This window comes from Genypterus blacodes, unplaced genomic scaffold (assembly GCF_046128005.1).
Source record: "Genypterus blacodes isolate CSIRO-AG114 ecotype Tasmania unplaced genomic scaffold, CSIRO-AGI_Gbla_v1 ptg000104l_1, whole genome shotgun sequence".
In the NCBI taxonomy this organism is placed as follows: Eukaryota; Metazoa; Chordata; class Actinopteri; order Ophidiiformes; family Ophidiidae; genus Genypterus; species Genypterus blacodes.
In genome coordinates, this window is record NW_027466908.1 from 1,460,208 (window position 1) to 1,478,893 (window position 18,686).

General features: G+C 45.4%; 2 protein-coding genes across 3 annotated transcripts; one reads left to right on the plus strand and one right to left on the minus strand.

Annotated features, from left to right (window-relative positions):
• Nucleotides 1-331: 331 nt before the first annotated feature.
• enpp5 (ectonucleotide pyrophosphatase/phosphodiesterase 5) lies at nucleotides 332-5,939 on the minus strand. Its single transcript, XM_076160232.1, has 4 exons — nucleotides 5,677-5,939; nucleotides 3,578-4,483; nucleotides 3,237-3,413; nucleotides 332-2,137 (listed from the first exon to the last, which is right to left on the minus strand). The coding sequence occupies exons 2-4, from the start codon at nucleotides 4,458-4,460 to the stop codon at nucleotides 1,731-1,733; spliced, it is 1,467 nt and encodes a 488-aa protein (XP_076016347.1). The 5' UTR covers nucleotides 4,461-4,483; nucleotides 5,677-5,939; the 3' UTR covers nucleotides 332-1,730.
• Nucleotides 5,940-10,200: 4,261 nt separating this feature from the next.
• On the plus strand, nucleotides 10,201-17,023 carry hmgn3 (high mobility group nucleosomal binding domain 3). Of its 2 annotated transcripts, none has more exons than XM_076160160.1 (6): nucleotides 10,201-10,373; nucleotides 12,847-12,897; nucleotides 13,211-13,240; nucleotides 14,704-14,754; nucleotides 14,858-14,959; nucleotides 16,058-17,023. In XM_076160160.1, the coding sequence occupies exons 1-6, from the start codon at nucleotides 10,359-10,361 to the stop codon at nucleotides 16,100-16,102; spliced, it is 294 nt and encodes a 97-aa protein (XP_076016275.1). In that variant the 5' UTR covers nucleotides 10,201-10,358; the 3' UTR covers nucleotides 16,103-17,023. The 2 variants fall into 2 exon arrangements, with proteins under 2 accessions (XP_076016275.1, XP_076016274.1); XM_076160159.1 differs by having other exon boundaries at nucleotides 10,207-10,373; nucleotides 14,701-14,754.
• The last annotated feature ends 1,663 nt before the right edge of the window (nucleotides 17,024-18,686 follow it).

Genomic DNA, 18,686 nt, shown 5'->3' on the forward strand with positions numbered 1-18,686 from the left:
AAGCATGAAACAGTCACTTCAGTTTCACACAAGTCCCTTTAATTTCAGAAGACTCTTTGATTGCATTAACATGGTAAAGATAGTTAATTTGTAAATCAGAATAAATATTCCATATGTCAAATCCAAGTGAGTAACAATCAACCAAGATAAACCAGATTTAATAAATACTCAAAGAATTCCAAATGAAGCACTTAAACATATCATGGATGCATTTAAATTTCTCAGGGGGAAATTATCAGACAACACTTTGGAAAAACCAGAGGATTGATCAGAAAAATTAACAAATTCCATAGAAATACTTTCAATTGGTTAGTTTAGATTTTGTAAAAAGTATATCACAGTGATGTCTGTCATTTTTTGGGCACAAGTCTTAGTTGATGCATCTACAAGCATTTTGTGTTCAAAAGATGCTGGAAAAGAACAAAATCAGAATTACTGACTGATTAGATTTGGATTCTACTTTCGCTTTCTGTGCTCGTTAAAAAAGCTTTTTGGCAAGAGGCACCCAACTTTTTTTTTTTTTATTATCTTAAATAGCGACGACAAACAAGGGAGTGCAAATCATACGTGAGCTAAGAAGCGTCCCAATACTGCCCCCTACGTTCTGTTTCACTTCCATCCTTTAGTGCAAATCAGGGGAACAGTTCTTGCAAGTCATGCCTGAATAAGTCTTCAACCAAGCAACAACGAAACCCTCACTCCCTTATGATCCCTAAGACAAAATACTGACCAATAGCAATTGCACTTCACATTTCACCAACAAATGGCATTATTCAAAGTAAACATGAGGGCCAGAGAGTCGCCTGTACAGAAATATGCCCCTCGCCAGAAATCAACTCTACAAAACATAGTAACACACAAACAGGTTCACACTTTAGAGACGTTTTCCATGGAGTTAAAAGGCAACAGACTACATGAGCGCGCGGCAGTGAGGTGACTGACTAGTGGAATGGGCTACGTTACGTTATGAGCAGCAGTCTGGCACGTTGAGCAATTGAAAAATCCCCCAGTGTCATGGTAGCCGATTCACGTTTTCCTGAAATCTTTCAAAACAAACACTTGTTTCACAGTTTCACAATTCAGGATTTAGACCTAGACTGATGCTTCTATAGTGACACCTGTTGGCAAAAACACATCAAAAGCCTAAGTTCACGCTTTTCACTACATTGACATACAAATCTTGTTTTGCAGAGATTTGAAAATGTCAAATAAGCCAAATCTGCAGCAAAGCATTCCAGTTTGACTGTAAAGCAGGATCAAAGGTCCCTTTCACACCTCACACCTCACATTTACCTGTGTGAACACTCGCAGAATGCTGTACTGTCACCTGTTTCCCCGTCAGTAGCTGTGCCAACACTCAACAGCACCAGAACACGTTATCGTAAGGCGTGAAAGGGGCCAAAGGTGCAGACTTTTCCCCCCACCAGGCTTCATATTTGCCCCTTTTTAATATCAACTCTGCTTAGAATCCTAAATGGTAATGAAAACGATGAGATGGCATTAGGTAAAATTCACAAAGCAAAGCCACTAGAAAGCCCATGTAAAGGTTTATCATCTTGATTGCTCCTGTGCCAGAAGCAAACCCTGAACACGTCTCGCCCTTCCCCAACCGAGCCAGGCGGAGGGATCGAGCGAGCGCACGTCTAGGGGATGCTTCAGGACAGAGCAGACCATCTTGGGGAGCTTTACCTCCTCTTCTTTTACCTTCCTGGTTCCTTTTTTCCTCGTCCCTACAGGTGGAGGTCGTCTTGCAGTAAGGGCTGAGACATCTCCCTGCTTCTGTGCGGTAACGCCGGCAGCTGTTTGAGCGTCACTTGCCTGATGTACACCACCAGGAAGCACAGCACCATGGCCACGCCGAGCAGGCAGCCCACAGCGGGGGCGTAGGAGTACCCGCCGGCCCTGGGCGGGACGCTGGGCGTAGGGGGCGGGGACGGCTCCGGGACCAGGAGGTCTCGGACGTTGGCGAGGGAGCCGTTGTTGGGTAAAGGGCGGATGGACAGGATGTGGCACATGAGAGGGTAGAGGTCGACAGAGCGCATGGAGGTCTTGACGTACTTTTGGAGGAAGGCTGGTCCTCGGGCCACAAACACAGGGTGCATGCTGTTTAAGGAGTTGTTGTATCCATGGTTTCCCACTGAAGAGAAAAGAAACAATATTTATCTTTAAAAATCGTTATCCTCATGTTGTTTTTCCATGCAGTGGCTGTTTTCCACAGTTACAGGCAGCACTTTTCGTTGGAGGATTTATGGCGCCTGGCACTGCGTCTCTCCCCTATGATTTAGTGACATCATTACTCGCCCCAGTGAGCTGGTCAGCGGTAAATAAATCACAGCAATGCAGAAATCAAAGCTGATTTTTCCACCTCTAATGAAAGCCTTCAGACTAACTGCTGCTGTTCATTTACACTATTTCATTTATACAATCAGTGTCACTGCGCTACAAAACGGATTGAATTTTATGCCCGCCATTTAGTCATTTTGTTCTCGACTCGTACATTTTTGCCGCGGTTCGTGTGCAGGACAAGTTATCGAGAGCCAAGGAAGGTGCATCCTGAGAGGAGGTGAAGTTACTTTATTAGATGATGACACTTAGACCATAGACAACCATTCAGACTGGTTGTCCCGTGCTGATAGCAGGTTGCCACTAGATGGTAGCAAAGAGTAAAGGAAGTACAGTCGCCTTCAAACCGAAACTCTCACTATTATTGGATCTGAGTATGTTGAGATGTGGCTGATTCCGTTAAGTATAAACGGTTTTAACGTATCTTTAATAACTACGGAGCTCCATCCATTATTGAATTTGCAGTTCCCATTAAAACCCCCTAAACTGATATTAGTTACTATGGGGAAGTTTAAATGTAGACAGAAAAGCTAGTTGTGGTTGTTGTGGCAGGTTAAGGTGGAATGTCTGCCGTCCTTTCATGATATAGGCTGACAGCATCGCCGCAAGGATTTCTGGATTACTGTCAGACCGGTTCCACTTGTGTTCAGCCATGAAGCGGGGCGGAGCCAGCACAGCTCAGACGCGCTGAGTAATTATATGATCTTACCTGCAATTAATGGGGACCAGATGCTCATCAAAACATTTACACAATAATTCATCCAACAGACGAGAGCACAATGGCGACAACCGTGTTATGAGGCTCTGATTTAGTGTCTGTCAGGCTACAAAAAGAGCTGCTGATGGGCAACGGCTGCAGAACCTGTTTGGCTTTCCTGATCTGTCATACATACACATGAAGGGCTTGGTCCTGTTCTGCATGATGGTCCAGCCCTCCTGGGCCTCCACGAGAATGGGCATGATCCTGGCGTTGTGTTTGTAATGAAAGTGCTCAGGAATGTCTTCTTTCTTGTACACCGTCATGTGAGGGTTTGCGTCCACCAGCTTGCTGTAAACCTCCTCAAGCTTCCCTGCAAAACAGATGGGTTAAACTGAATTAGGTTAAAGCTGAAAAACTACTTTGGATTCGGCTTCTCTTCCAATGTTTACAACTTATTGCACTGAAGTTACATCATATTATTTTGATCCAAGATCAGTGACAACACCGACTGTGAGGGACGACTGAAGCTGATACCTTCTTTAGGCAGGATCCCTACCACGGGACTCTTATCCACCCAGGTGTAGAGCTTTCTGCTCACATACGCGTCCAGCTCTACGATCTTCTCAGGCGAGAGCTGCATCATTCCGTGGTCGCTGGTCACTATGAGGTTCACCTTCTCGTACAAGCCGGCCTTCTTCAGCTCATTCCGGAGGAAGCCCAGCTTGTCGTCGATACCGACAATGACTGCATCCATGAGGGCGCTCTCAGGTCCCACGATGTGCCCGGTCTCATCCGGATCCTCCCAGTACAGAACTCCAAAGTCCACCGCTTCTTCTTTGGGTGCAGAGAACCATTCAATGATTCGCTCCACCCGGGTTTCGAAGGAGACTGATGCGTTGTAGGGGAGATACTGAGTGGGGTACGTGCCGTGAATCTTTACGTCGGACCCCGGCCACATTGCCGCCCCGCTTCGTCCTCCTGCTTTCTGATTGGTCACCCACAAAGGCACTGCCTCCTCCCACCATCGTGGATCATAGATACTGTCTGTTTCTATGGAGAAGGACCGGTTTAGAACGGGGTCAAACATCTCATTGGCTACAATGCCATGAGTCTCGGCGTACAGCCCCGTCACCAGGCTGTAGTGGTTGGGAAACGTCTTGGTGATGTAAACATTCTCCACCTTCTCCACCATCACTCCCTCATCCATGATGGCATGGAAGTTGGGCGTCGGGGCTCGGTCAACATAATCCCAGCGGAAGCCATCGAAGGACACCAGCAGCAGCTTGGGCTGGTCCCTGGCAGCGCCGTCACGCCTCCGTGCATGCTGGCTCAGGCGATGGAGGGAGACCAACGGCAGCAGCAGGACCCACAGGCAGATCAGGGGACAGACGCCTCCTCTCAGCAAGCAGCCCAACATGGTGCTGTATACGGTGACAATACCTACAAATCACACATAGACACACGGAAAAGGGCAATGGTCAGTGTTTGCGGTGTCACTGGTCGCAATTCTGAGGCTCTTTGTTGATACATATTGGACTGCATGAGTGTGGAAGGTGTTTGGTGTGTAAACAGACTCTTCCATGAGCCGCAGCACTGCATGGTTCCTCTGCGGCCTGTGATTTATGGCTGTAACCTTGTGTTGTACAACAGTTCAACCCTGAAACTCTATAGTTTCCTATTTGAATAAGAAAGCTTGTTCTCTTGCCTGTAAGAGCTCAAACATAAAAACAATATCCTGCACACTCTGGACTCATTTCAACAGTTAGTTAGTGGTAGAGTTTTTCAGCTGTTTGTTATGAAATCCTGTTGTTGTTGTAGGGAAATAATTTCCTGCAAGGGGTCAAGGATCGGCAAAGTCTATCTAATCTGATGTGAGATATCTGAGCTCAGGGCTGGAGACCGGACCGGACTGGAAGCCTCCAAATAGCCACAGAGTTGCATCACCGACCCCCTGACTCTTTGTCAACAAACACTAAACCTTAAAGGGGTCACACACACAGTACACTTGAATAAGGAGCTGCTGTATCATGGTTACACTGCATGTACGCTTAATAACTTAGTAACTGAATACCTTGACCATCTTGATAAGTTAAAATATGATAGTATTGAGGATCGGAGGTGGTTACAGGAAGTATCAGCACACACTATCACACATCATTTGTTATGCCGATATGAGTCACACAGAGCAGGAAGAGACGCTGAAGCTGTTTAAACATTATGACGACATAAAACAGTATGACGTCAGCATGTTTACAGCCTTGCTTTACATGAAACGCTACTAAAAGTGCTGCCAGTGTGGAAAATAAAATACATTAGTGACAAGACATCACAGGTCAGGAGGGAGGTGACATCATACAGAATGTGACAGCAGGAGGATAAGAAGAGTCCGTTGGAGCTTTCATAATGATCAGCTCCATTACAGAGGGGATATCGGTGCTGTTTATATTCGTTGTTCTGCGGTGCTAAGCTAAGACGCGCAGATCTGCCTGCAAGAATAAAGACATGATGGTAACAAGACAACAACGCGCGTCAATCGGCGACGGAACGACGACAACAACAACAAGAGCGATTCTAACGAAGCAATTTCCCCCATAATATACAGAGACGTTGTTTTGTAAACACGGATCGCTTACCTCGTTATCTGATCCTGCGCTGGCTTCGCTCTGCACACCGAGATAACCCGCTGGAGGAGGAAGTCCCGCCTATGCTGCGCGTCCGTTCGTCCGCCCGCCCGCCGTCTCAACGTCGAGCCTTGGTTGTGCACGCGGAGAGTCAAAGAGTCAGAAAGAGTCAAGACCGCACGGAGACAAAAGGCCGAGCACGGTGCGTCTGTCCGGGCTGCATGTTCGGCTCCGTGCAGGGGGGCGCTGAGTGCAACAACACACGGATGGGCAAGTGCACGCAAGTCCCCAATGACGTAATGTAGAATGAGGAGGAGGAGGGGGGGCGGGAGTCTTACTGTCTTATAAATAGAAATGTTGTCGCCAGTAAGTCGTTATATTCGATATTTGGCTTGAGGATAAATAAATATACACACGTAGTTATTTTGCCTGCTAAATGACGGTTGTGTGATGCGTTCACGTGTTGTTCGTTTGTGTCGTGGAACCACAATTGTTTTCAAATGAATCGGTTGCTGCTTATTGGCGCAAATGTAGAACGAAAACACATCGCAGCTCGGATCGCGTCAGCAAGTCTCTGCTGCTGAAACGGTGCAAAAGAAGCAGACGTGCAATAACAAAAGTGTCCACAAGGTGTCAGTGAAGTCCTACGTTAAAGTGGAGGCTCGGGCTCTTCCTGTCTGCACAGTTTGGACTCAAGTAAAATGGCATCTTCGTGTCTCAGCATGATAGACCTATTTATAACTTACGGACAAGTCTCTCTTTGAACAGGGATATTGGGTTCTTCGCTGATTCGTCGCATGTTTGCTCTGCGAGTCTCTTACATCAGAATCAAAATCAGAATCAGAAAAGCTTTATTGCCAAGTAAGTGTTCACTTACAAGGAATTTGTTCTAGTGCGATCAACATATAAGAGCAACAGCTGTGCCACAAAAATTTAATTAAAACACGAAATTAAATAAATTAAACGGGCAAGTTACAGGGTACAAATTTTCTGATTCTGATTGTGTCGTCAGTGGAAGACCCAGGCCTTGTTGATGAGGCCCACTGCAGAAGGCCCACTGTATTTGTGGCGTGAGGTTTTGGTCCTGATGGACCTAAGCCTCCTCCAGATGAACTCAAACCCTCCAGACACGCTGCAGACCTTCAGCTTCTTCTTTCTTTCCTTTCCTCCAGGTTGTTACTTCGTCCAAGTAACAACCTGGACTTTCATGACAGTTTTGTCGATAGAAACGTTATGGACTCAAACTGGAACTGGAGACTCTCCTGTCTCAGTCTCAGCCTCAGCCACCTTAGCCTGACAGTCAGCTGCTTCTGTTCCGAGCTGCAGCTCCGCTCAGCGCGCTGTCAAAGATGGAGGACACTGCAGCTTATGACCTCATCATGTGAGAGAAGCAGCTGATGACCTCATCATGTGAGCGAAGCAGCTGATGACCTCATCATGTAAGAGATGCAGTTGATGACCTCGTGAGAGAAGCAGCTGAATCAGAATAGCTTTCATTGCCAATTAAGATTAAGGATTTTTTTTCTGGTTATTGGTGCGATCAACATATAAACATATAAAACAATTGTGCAAAGAAATTAAATTTATCATTCATTCATTAAAATGGCCTAAATTAAATAAAATTAAACGTGCAAGTTGCTAAGGAAATGATGTGGTCAGTGGCAGACCCTTGTTGATGAGGCCCACTGCAGAAGGGAAGAAGCTGGATTTGTGGCGTGAGGTTTTGGTCAGAAACAGAAACAGCGAGCCTCAAATGTGAAACGACTCCAAAGATGTTTTTACAGAGACACATCTGAAGTGTCTAATCTGTTCCATGAGCAGCACAAATGCTAAAAGCTAATGAGCTCTATTTTGTCTGAGGAGCCCCGGTCATGATGATTATTAAAGATGTCGCTACTATAAATGCAATACTGAAATCTACCCTAAAGCTAACAGGCAGTGAGCCGAGTCGCTCTGATCTCAGTTACAACAGTCGCAGCCTAGATTCAAAAGTCACAGCTCGACACAAAAGGACCAAAAACAGGGACTTGCTATGGTTACACGTGCTTATAGTAGATTCATGGATAACTTTGTAGAATATAATAACTATAACCAAGCAAATACTGCTAGGGGGAAAGGTTCATTCAAATCTAGGCCCAGAAGCTTAAGGCCCTGAGAGAAGACACTCGACTGTAAGATAAGATAAGATAAGATAAGATAAGATAAGATAAGATAAGAAAGAACTTTAGATCTAAGTGATTCACACTATTATTTACTACTAGTATTTTACCTCATTCCGGCATTTGGATCTTCATTGAGAGTAAAATATCTCCTTGTGTGTCATCGCCACTTTAGAATAATGTGACCTTTTGATGTTTGTTGAAGAAATGTAATCATTAAATGTAATCACTTTGATTCATTTCTTGGTGCTTCCATGATCGAGTGAGTGATTTGTACCTCACATGCTATTGAAACAAAAGCTGTGTGTGACGTCAATGTGCGAGGTCGGTCGCAATTACGAAGCATTTCAAGCTTTTTGAAAATAAATCGTGTTAGTAAGCTAGTAATTTTCTGATAGCGACCGTGTGTGTCTCATTAACTGTGTATGTGTGAATCATCTCAATGACACAGAGGAAATGATAACTGATTTGTATTTGAGCGTCACTCTGCCTCTTTAGTAATGATCTCTCCATGCATGTATGCGCTGTGTTTTCCTTCCATTTAGCTGACAAGCGTGAATCAGCGGGAGAACAGTGGAGGCGACCGTCAAGCTACCTGCTCCTGTGTGTTCTGGTTCACTGCTAAAGCTGTTGTGTACATATGTGGACATGAAGAGCCTTTTTGTCTGTTTGGGCAGGAAAGCTCTGTCTATTGTGAGGTTTAGAGCTCTGCCTAACTCTCTGTCTCTCTCTGGATATTGTGATGTCACAGGAGAATGTTTAGGTGGCCTTTGTTGATTTCTTTGTGTGATGAATGTTCTGATATTTGCTGAGTGTATGCATCAAAATATTATAGAATATGGTGAAGGCCTTTGTAGGTTCCAGATGTTACAATACTGGTAAAGTCCACACTGATTGAGGCACTCAGTCATGTAGCAGTTTGAGCATGCGGTGGCATTTGTATCTGACCGACCGACCGAAAGATTCCAGAACTGTGAGGATGATTGTAATATAGCTGTGCTGTTATCTGCTGTACATAGATTGTGTACAACAGTTCATTTTCAAAGAGACAAAGGCACTTTCAGAAACACATTGGTCTAACTTTAATGTTTTGAGTCTGATGATCGCCCCCATACTGAACCTCAGCGTGTCATGTCAGTAGAGGACAATCATAAGAGGAGATTAAACTCAAAAGACTTGATTACGTTGATTGGGGCTGAATTCCCTGGGTTAGAGGCAAGCTAAGGCAAAGTCAAGTTCAAACAGGCCAAGGAGGACTTCTGTCAAAGCAACCAGCACATTTAACCCTGTAGTGACAAGCGTCTTATCAAACACATGCACTAAATTCTTTGGATACGGGGGGTGCACCAAAACCTGACAAACAGGCTTTTAAATTCTGGAGCAGCGGCTGGTTTGCAAGACCGAAACTTGCAAAATTCTAACTTTGATCTGCTTTGGTAGGGTTCAGCCGCAAACTTTCTCTCAGGAAAGTAGGCGAGGTCATTCACAGACATCGTGTACCTTTTAATTGAACCAAAACAGTGAACCAGAGGCACATTTTATGCCCACACGTACATAAACCTGACATACTTACTGTACATACTGAATAAAAAAGGTACACAACAGATCATGAAAAATTTACATTAATACATATCGCTAGAAATGCGTCATCATAATGAAACACTTAATATTAATGCAGCAAATACATGTCAATTTGGGTTACAGTGACGTTATTTGTGGTGTTTTAGTTATTGTACCTATTATGATGTTCCTGTGGAGCCTTAGAATGATGCTGATTAACAATAAAAACTTGCCATTATGGAAAATAGCTCAAATATTCAAGTACAACACAAATGTGTGCAGAAATTAGTTTATTAGTGGTGTTTTATTCATCATATTCATGTCATTATCTCTCTCTCTCTGTGTGTGTGCTCATGATTTGTGCTGCGTTCGTCCACTTGGCGCGCAGAAACGCTCTGGTTCTTTATGGAAACACGGTCAAAGACAAAATGCCCGCCAGCTTTTCTGGATCTTATCTATGGCGACATTGTGCTATTGTTGTGCCTTTTTTCTTCTTCTCCTTCTTCTCCTTCTCCTTCTTCTTCTTCTTCTCCTTCTTCTGCCCCTTTTGTGTATTATTTACTGCGTTCTCGCTCCCGCATCCTACATTACCCAGATCCGCCGAGAGTCGCTCGGGCTTCCATTGGCCCGTCCCCGCTTTCCCTCTCAGCCGTCATGCGTGATGGGCACGTACGCACGGGGCACGCGCAGCCAATCACGGTGAGCCTCTGACAAAGCCCGGCCAATGAGCAAGCTCCTGTCATTTACATAGAGACGAGTGTAGCCAATCAGGAGTCGGCAAAGGGAAAGATTTTGACCCCTCTAACCAATGGCTGTGGGAGGTACAGAGTTTTGGGGAGTGCATATAATCAACATATTATCGAAGGTGCTTAGATATTGATCCTGTATTTCGAGGTAGTTCAAAATCACCTCTGCTGGACCCGCGGGTTTTACCTCAATTTTTCGTGTCTGTTGGAGAATAATTACCAAGTAAAAATGCCGAAGAGAAAGGTGAGTGTCGTGCCTGCTGCTGTCCGGCGCACTTCGCCGTAGTTTTCTTTGCTCTCTCGCTGTTGAGGGAAAATAGCGGTGCGCGATTTTTTCGTGGCGGCGGCGTCGAGGGGGCAGGTGAGCTCATGGCAAAGTTTGAGGAAGCAGCGCCGCTCAGCGTCTCTCTTCGCCGGGGAAACGTTCCCCCGCTTGCCCGCCCGCCGCGGTGAGCGTGTGTTTGTGTACGCGTACGGGAGGAAACTCTTCTTCTTCGTCCTCTTCGCCAGCGCGGTCATGTTTTTGTTTATGCCGTATAAATCTTCCCCGGGCTCGTCTCTCCCCCTCTCTCTCTCTCTCTCCCTCTATGTCTCTCTCTCTCTTAATGGCCGTTCGTGTGGTCGTTGTGTTTGTCACTTCCCTGTCCGCGGCGCGCGCGGCTGAATGTCACCCGGAGCCGCCGGATGGATGGATGCGTAAATCCACGGACAGGGACCGCGGAGCGACGGTTTCTTCTCCCCCACGGGGCGCATTTTGCGTGTATTTAAGACGCGGTTGTGTGCAAATTAACACCAAATAAGGAAGAACAACAACAACCCCCCCTCCTCCTCTTCCCCCCCCCCTCCCTCGGTTCATTTTCAGCCCGTGGCGATGAATGGTAACAGGCGCCAAACGCGTATGTAGGTAGATAGAAAAGGGGCCATAAAGAAAGAGGGGATCAGGAACAATCGGCTCGGTGTGAAAGGAGGCCTCTGCTGTCTAAACAACCTTGCTCGACCTGCTCTGGCGCATTGTATCGGCGCATACATGGAAACGGGCTTTTTTTTTTTTGCCACCTCAAACTGCCATTGTCTGCGCAGATTCAGCCTGTGAGGGACAGAGAATGGGGGGCCTCCAGGGGCGGAGGTCGACCACATGCAAATGATGCCACTGCCAACCTGGCTGCGAGCTTAACAAACATGGCTTTGTTTTGCATGTTGAAGGTGGACTCTCCTGCTCACCTACCTGCAGCCTAAATAAAAGATCCTCCCCCTGAAAAGGTGTAATGTACCTCATCATCAAATTGCAGGCTGACTGGCAGCGTGTTTGTGTGTGCGTAAATGAGTCCTTGTTCATATTCTTTTATTCTTTGGGGAGTTGCGTTGTTGGCATGTAAGCAGGATGCGTTTGTGTGAGCCGCCGGCAGGCTGCAGGAGCGTCGCACCCGTGGGCGCAGATAAGGTCACACACACTCTGATGTGTGTTACACAAAGTGTGTGTGTGTGTGTGTGTGCAGCTCACAGTAGAGTCTGACAAGCACAAGGAAGTCGAGACTCCAGCTTGTGAAATATGGCGTTTCTTTCATTTAAAGACACAAACACGTTTATTTTGAGAGTTTACATTTTAAGGTTTTTTAAAGCTACTTTAAACTCACAAACAAGACTTTTGCTGCTTGTTAGGAATTTAAAAAAAAAGCAATTCAATGTTCTGTGGGAAACAATTCAATGTAGCGCCACCTTCTGGTCAATATGGTTTAGAAATACCCTTGAAGCCCCTGAGTAATACCTCTCTCTGCCACAAGAGGGAGTGCGACCACAGCAGTCAATCATGTCTCAATGGTCTTAAGTGGGAGGAGTTGTGGAGGAGGAGGAATTGTGGGCTGCAGCAGGTGGGAAGGAAGAGGAGGCAGTCACCCAGGCTGCTGAGAATTGATTTTATTCGGGCTATGCATCAGTGTATTAAAATAAGTAATTATTCTCTAATAGGCGGACAGTGTATTAATAATTGAGTGCTGTTATATATATTTAGAAAGTATAGGACATGAATCTAAGCATTGTGATGTCAAGGCTGTGTGGTATTAGGGTTGTAATTTGAGGCACCGTTATGAGAGCTTGTGTGTAATCAGTAATAACTGAGATTATTACTTGACTTGACTCTCCTCGGTGTCTTTGTTGAGATCACATTAGTTCTCTGGATCGTTTCAGGTCGCGCTATTTAAATATGCAGAGGAAATACTTATGAGCGACTGAGCAGAATCTAATCAAATCCACCAAATCCAGGTTTAATGATGTAAACCTTCACCCCCAGACTCATAATCACAAGCTCCACTGTCACACGCTCGCCGCATAGTTCTGTACTTTTAAGAGCGTATTCCAGACTGAATTAATAACAACAATCAAATCCTCTTTTTATCAGCTTGGAGCCGTTTATAGCTTTTCATTCTGACCATCATTATGGATGTTATTACTGTGGATATCAGCAAAGTGTGTGAGACGTTTAGTAATAAGTATCTCATCATCCAGACACCGTATAATATTCTGCTCGGGATTAATCTTATTTATGCTGAATGAAAAATGTCATAAATGGGGAAGAATACTTTTTAAAAATCTGGAATCCGGATAGAATTATGACAGACAATTCAAACTGTAAAGGGGTCATTAAGGGGTCAATCGCACACACACATGCTCTGTTACAGTTCCTTGTTTGTTCATCTGAGTGTTTGTGTTCTCACCTACAGAGTGACGAGGGTACTGTGGGCAAGGACGCCTCCAAAGTCACAAAACAGGAGGTAAAAGTTCCGAGTGTGTCCGTTTAGCTCATGTGTGAGGTGTGCAGATGTGTGTTGGAGTGCTGTGTTTTTATGTGTGACGAGTGTGTGTGTGTGTGTGTGTGTGTTAATGTGTGCGAGAGTGAGAACAGAAACATGACAGGTTAATGATTGGGACGCTTGTTCCAGTCACCAAGCAAACACATCAGATCATCAGCCAGCGAAGGTACAACTCATACCTGTGTCTCTCTCTGTCACTGTCTCTCTCTCTCTGTCTCTCTCTCTCCCTCTCTCTCTCTCTCTCTCGCTTGCTGATCATCATTTGTTCCGGTAGCCCGCCAGAAGGTCACTGAGATTGTCAGCGGTAAGTTGCTCTCCCCTCCCCTGTCTTCACCTCTCTCTCTCTCCTTCTCCTTCTCCTGCCCGCCTCCCATCATCCCGGCCCCGGGCGCAGTCTTCTGAGACGCAATAAGTGTCAAATTACCGAGGGTCAGTTTGAAGTCCTCGCCTGCTTTATGGATTTGATCAAGGCAATCAGGATTTGCAAATTCCATACAGGCGTTCCCCGGGGGCTGCTCCTGGCTCGGGTCTGCATGTCTTTTCTCTGTTGTCTTTGTCCGTCCTCAGCGGGCTCAAAAATAAGCAACTTTTTTGGCAGGGCTGCATGATTACTTTAGAGCAATGGTGTATTAGATTTTAACTGTCCTAATAGTTTTTGCTTTGCCGAATCAGAGCCAAAATGGCATAGAAGAACTAACACTTCCTCCTCATCATCGCATGTGTGATCCTGCAGTCCTGCCTTAGGGGCCGTGTGTGTCTCTTATCTGTGTGGTGCGTCCCATGTTGGCTCTGTGAAACTTAACATGTGTTTGTGCATTTGCATGTATATGTTCAGTGTAAGTATGCAGACGGCCAACATGTTCTTATTTGATATTTCTCTTCAGTATTTAGCAGAAACGATCATATTTACCAATTCCCAGATTTAAATCAAAGCTCAGATGTGGACATTGTGCACTTAGGTCTCCTCTGTAGAGTGGCTCTGCTTTTAGAAGGAAAACTGAGAGAGGTTCCTGTTCCGAGAGGATCACATGATTTCATTTTGTCTCAGTGAGGCTGGTGTGTGTGTGTGTGTCCTCGGGGTAACGCCGACCACAATCGACCCAATCGCAACGAATGGTCCAAATTATAACTTCTATCATTTATTCATCCCTACAGTGGTCTGAGGTCGCTTCATCAGACGGCGCTCAGGCATTAAACCCATTTGGGATGGGACTGTGTCAGATCCCACTTATTGGAGACTACGGCACAAAGGCCATATTGTCTTTACAGAAGCAGCGAGTACAACTGTTCATATCTATCATCTCTATGGGCTTTAGTTCTAAAGCAAAACCACACAAACAGCCTCTATTCCTCATCCATCTACGCATGCGCCATAACATGCCTGCACGCTATACTCCCGCTGGCTGTGCTTCAATTAAGGCGAAGGTGTGAGCAAGCAGCATACAGGGGAGAATTAATAGGGTTCTGATTCTGTGACATAACAGCACCCATTGAGGAAATGCATGCAGAGGTGCTTCCATGCCTGAATGAATCGATTACACCGTCATAATGCAGGTCTGATGCTCCGAGCGAGCGTACATCGATCCATACTGATGACATTATGGTGTATGCATGAGAGAATAATCCATTCTTTGTTTGTAATACTGCATTTTAATCGCAGTGTAACTGAAGTAGTAAGGTGCATGTAAACAAAGTGAGAGTGGGGCAGCAGGGAAGCGTTCTGTGTTGAGTGAGCTCAGTCCTTACTGAAATCTGTCCCGTTAGCAGACACCTGCTCCAGCCAATCCTGAGCCCAAGGCCAAGAAGGCCACTGTCAAGGTAAACCACGCACTCACACGCAGACATTCCTACACACACACGGTTTCCTCTTTGCGTGTGGAAAACTTGAAATCGGGCTTTTGTTTATGTTTCCTCTGAACAGAAGGTGGTGGAAGAGAAGACAGTGGCAAAGGCAAAGAAAGGCGGTGCTAAAGGCAAGAAGGAAGACGGCCCCGCCCAGAACGGAGAGAGCAAGACCAATGAGGTACGGTTCTATAGCAAACTTGTGAAAAAGCAAGAAAATTATTTTAATCAGAGGACAAAAAACTAATGATCTGTATTTCCTTATTTTGTCAATTTCTGTGTAACACACAATCTCTCTCACATACCTTATATGCATGAAACACACAACTGCATGTATTCCTACTCACTAACACACATATCTCTTTACCTTCATACATCCTGGTTACTCTCTCACACACACACACCCACACACAAACACACAGATCTTTGTGTCTCGTCCGTGTGTCCGCGTTTCCTCCATCAGAAGCATGGCTCCAACATCCATGTCAGTCAAAGGACAGAGTGAGACAGTCAGAGTTAAGGGTACGACGGAGTGTTTCTAATCCATCTCTGGTGTGTGTGTGTGTGCATTAACACGGTGCTGATGCAGTGATTCCGTACTAACCGAGCAAACATTGACACATTCTGCTTTGCGGCACCGAGTGTGTCGGTGTGTCTGAGAGAAACGAGACGGTGCGGCGAGAGAATAAGAGGTGACGCGAGGACGCCTGACTTAGTGTGTGTGCAGTGAAGTGGGCCAAGGACGACTTCATTACACATCAGCAGGAAGGCTCGGTGCTGCTCACAGAGCTGTTTCACCAGAGACGATTGGCTCAGCCGGCGCACTGACAGATGGTTCTGCCAGTGGCCAGGAGACTCTCGTGTCTTTGATACCCTTGGTGAGCCGGCGTTAATCGTATTAGTATTCGTCTATAGAAATGCAGATACTGTAAGTTTGAATCCTTAGATCCAGGAGAGCTCTGCATCGGTTCTCTAGTCCTAGTGGCTGTACGGGCGATGCAATCCTACCCCAAATAGTGTTTAAGCGTTTCGTATTCGTTGGCGTTTTCATATCCAGTATGTAGGCGATATGTTTCTTTCCTCGTTCTCCCGTACTTCTGGACTTCCTGAGAAGCTCGACTCCTGCAGGTGACGTCACGTGTGTGAAGTTGGACACATCTGTCTTCGACCCGTCCATGTCCCTCTCCCCCGCCTGTGTGCAGTGAAAGTTCCGGGCCGCCTCGTCCAAACCACAACGGAAACTCGTGTAACTTCTTTTATCTGTCATTCTCCCTTGAAGGTAACTGAGGCGGCGGAGGAGGAGGCGACTGAGGAGAAGGCGTAAAGGACAAGGGTGCGTCCAGGACCTCGTCCCCTTTGACTCCACGGCAGCAAAAGCATCTTTTTTTACTGACAATTTTGTATCATGCTAAATTTTTTTTAGACTTGTGATAGTAGAGACGGATAACCAGCATCCCCTTCTCATGTTCGCCCCACACTCCTCTGTTCAGTCCCGTCCCCCTCTCCCTCCCCTCCCCACCCCGTGTTTTTCGCTCCGCTCTCCCCTCTCCTCCATTCTGCATAGCCACATGCCTCTCAAGAGAAGAAAGGCAGAATGAAGTGGTGTGTTTTTATCAGATGGCCGCAGATGTTCTTCATCCTGCCTGAAGGAGGCCGATAAATATGACTGTTAAATCTCCAAACCAGCTCTGCCTCTATTTATAGTTCTTCTACACGTACGTCGGCCTGTGATTGGCACTCTGATTGGAATTACAAGGATGTTAAATATATATATATATAACGATAAACCTTTTTTTTAAGAATTTCCCTCTTGATGTTTTCGACAATTTGTGGGTGAACTCAGCTTAGATCTGCACCCGCCCACAATCTGAATGCAGAGCGACAAGGAATTAGGCTCATAGTCACCATGGAGAACATCTGTTGCTTTTTTTAGAAAACATCTTAGCTTTTAGAATCACTACAACTGTAATTCTTCATAGCTCTTTTTGTATGTGTGTGCTGGAGTGAGTGTTTTTGTGGGTGTCTGTGTTTGACTTTGTTCCCCCCCCCCCCCCCCCCCCCCCCAAACCCAACCCGACCGACCCCCCCTTTTGATTTCCGACCCCTTGTCCTGCTGCAGAGTGACATAGCAATAATGAGTGGTGCTTCTGTTCTAGACAGCTCTATTGGCTTTGGACCCTCTGGGCTTCTCTGAGTTCCATCCTGTTGGGAGAATATTTTGAAATAAAAGAAAAAGTTGATGTCACACGGTAGCCGGCGTTTTTTTGTGTTTCTATACATGTGTGTCCAATACTTCCACGCTTTACATCCAAACACCTGACACGTTCCCTGGTGTGTGAGTGCATTTGTTGGTTTTTGTTAGAGCCACGGGTATGTAATGTTTGATTTGTCCTCAACTTTGATTCTATTTGTATTTCTAAAGCTCTATTAAGGGAAGTGTAATCACGTTTAAGCGCTCATCTCTAAATGTCTTTGTAATCTAGAGTGACTTTTTAAACCCACACAAAGCCAGAGCTCAGTTTGTGTGAGTGTGTGAGGTCGCTGTGGGCACGTTGCTGTGTGTTAAATACAACTGCTGTGTCAGGAAGTGAAAGGTCAGCATTTGCTACAGAGGTGGGACTGATGGAACCATATGGTCGCCTCATTCAGGGGCCCAGGTTTGGAATGATGGCAGCTCAATTATCATGGACACAAGTGAGGCAAATTAAAGTTAAGCATCAGGTGGCTGTAAAGTCTTGTAAATATAAATACGGAGTAGGATTTGGTGAATGAATTTGCCAATCCAGATGCCCAGATCCTGAATGACCTGTCACAACGTTGGCTTGTGTAGCTACAATACTATTATAACTGGCCAAAACATTACATCACTCAGAACTCTTGAAATATCTCAGGGTCTGAACTAACAAGTTAATGTGCAGGTGCATTACCACAACAGATTTAGATTTTGATTCACTTCTCTCTGGTAGCTACATGATATTGTCTGTAATGCAGTTTGTGAATTGTGTGAATTATATACGTTTAAGCTGTGACTCCTGTGTGGCTCCTTCTGTCATGTGCTCATCCAGTCACTGTACAGAGTGAGGTTGCCTCCTTGTGGCCGCATCAACCTGCACAACTGCACTTGCACGATGAAGGATAACGTTGAAGGTCCTCACTGAAAATCTGAGAGAGCCCTAATCTTACATAAGGGGCAGCCAAGCATGCAGGCATATTATATTTAGATACTGCAGGTTGTTGTTTGGATTCTATCTAAGTAAAACATTAACGCTCTACTACCTACAAGGCCGCTGTGTTGTAACTGAGCATGCATTAGATTAGGACTCTATAGACTGAGACTGATCATTATGACACGTGAGTAACGGTGGTTATCAAGTGTAATCTCCCCCATCCTCCTGCACCGTGGCACTAAACAGTTATGACGTGTAAAACAAAGAGTAGGTAATCAGTCGTAGGTAATCAGTCGTCACTTAATGCTCATATTCATGCCACATGCTTTTGATTCGGTGCCTCGGTGTTATTTTTGTAAACACTACTTAAAATAATCCCCAACAGCGAAGCAAATAAAGGCACATAGTTTGGTTTACTTTGTAGGCACAGTTCAGCAGCAGTACAGAGGGTTTGAGGAGAGTGTGTGTGTCTGTGTTCAAGTTCGGCCCTCCTGTCCCTGTGCGTGAGTGTGTTTCCTTAACAGCATTATACGGGCTGTATGTTAGATATTTAGTTTTCACTTTATTACATTATGCAAATACAGTGAGTGAAATGACCTGAGTGTTTTAGATTCATGCTGTCTCAGGTGTGCAGACAGCAGGAAATGAGTATAAATAAGAGGACAGCCGGCAAGTGTTAAGGTCAACCAATACTCTACCTATGCTCTCCTAATATCTGTAAACAAACTCTGAAGGTTATAA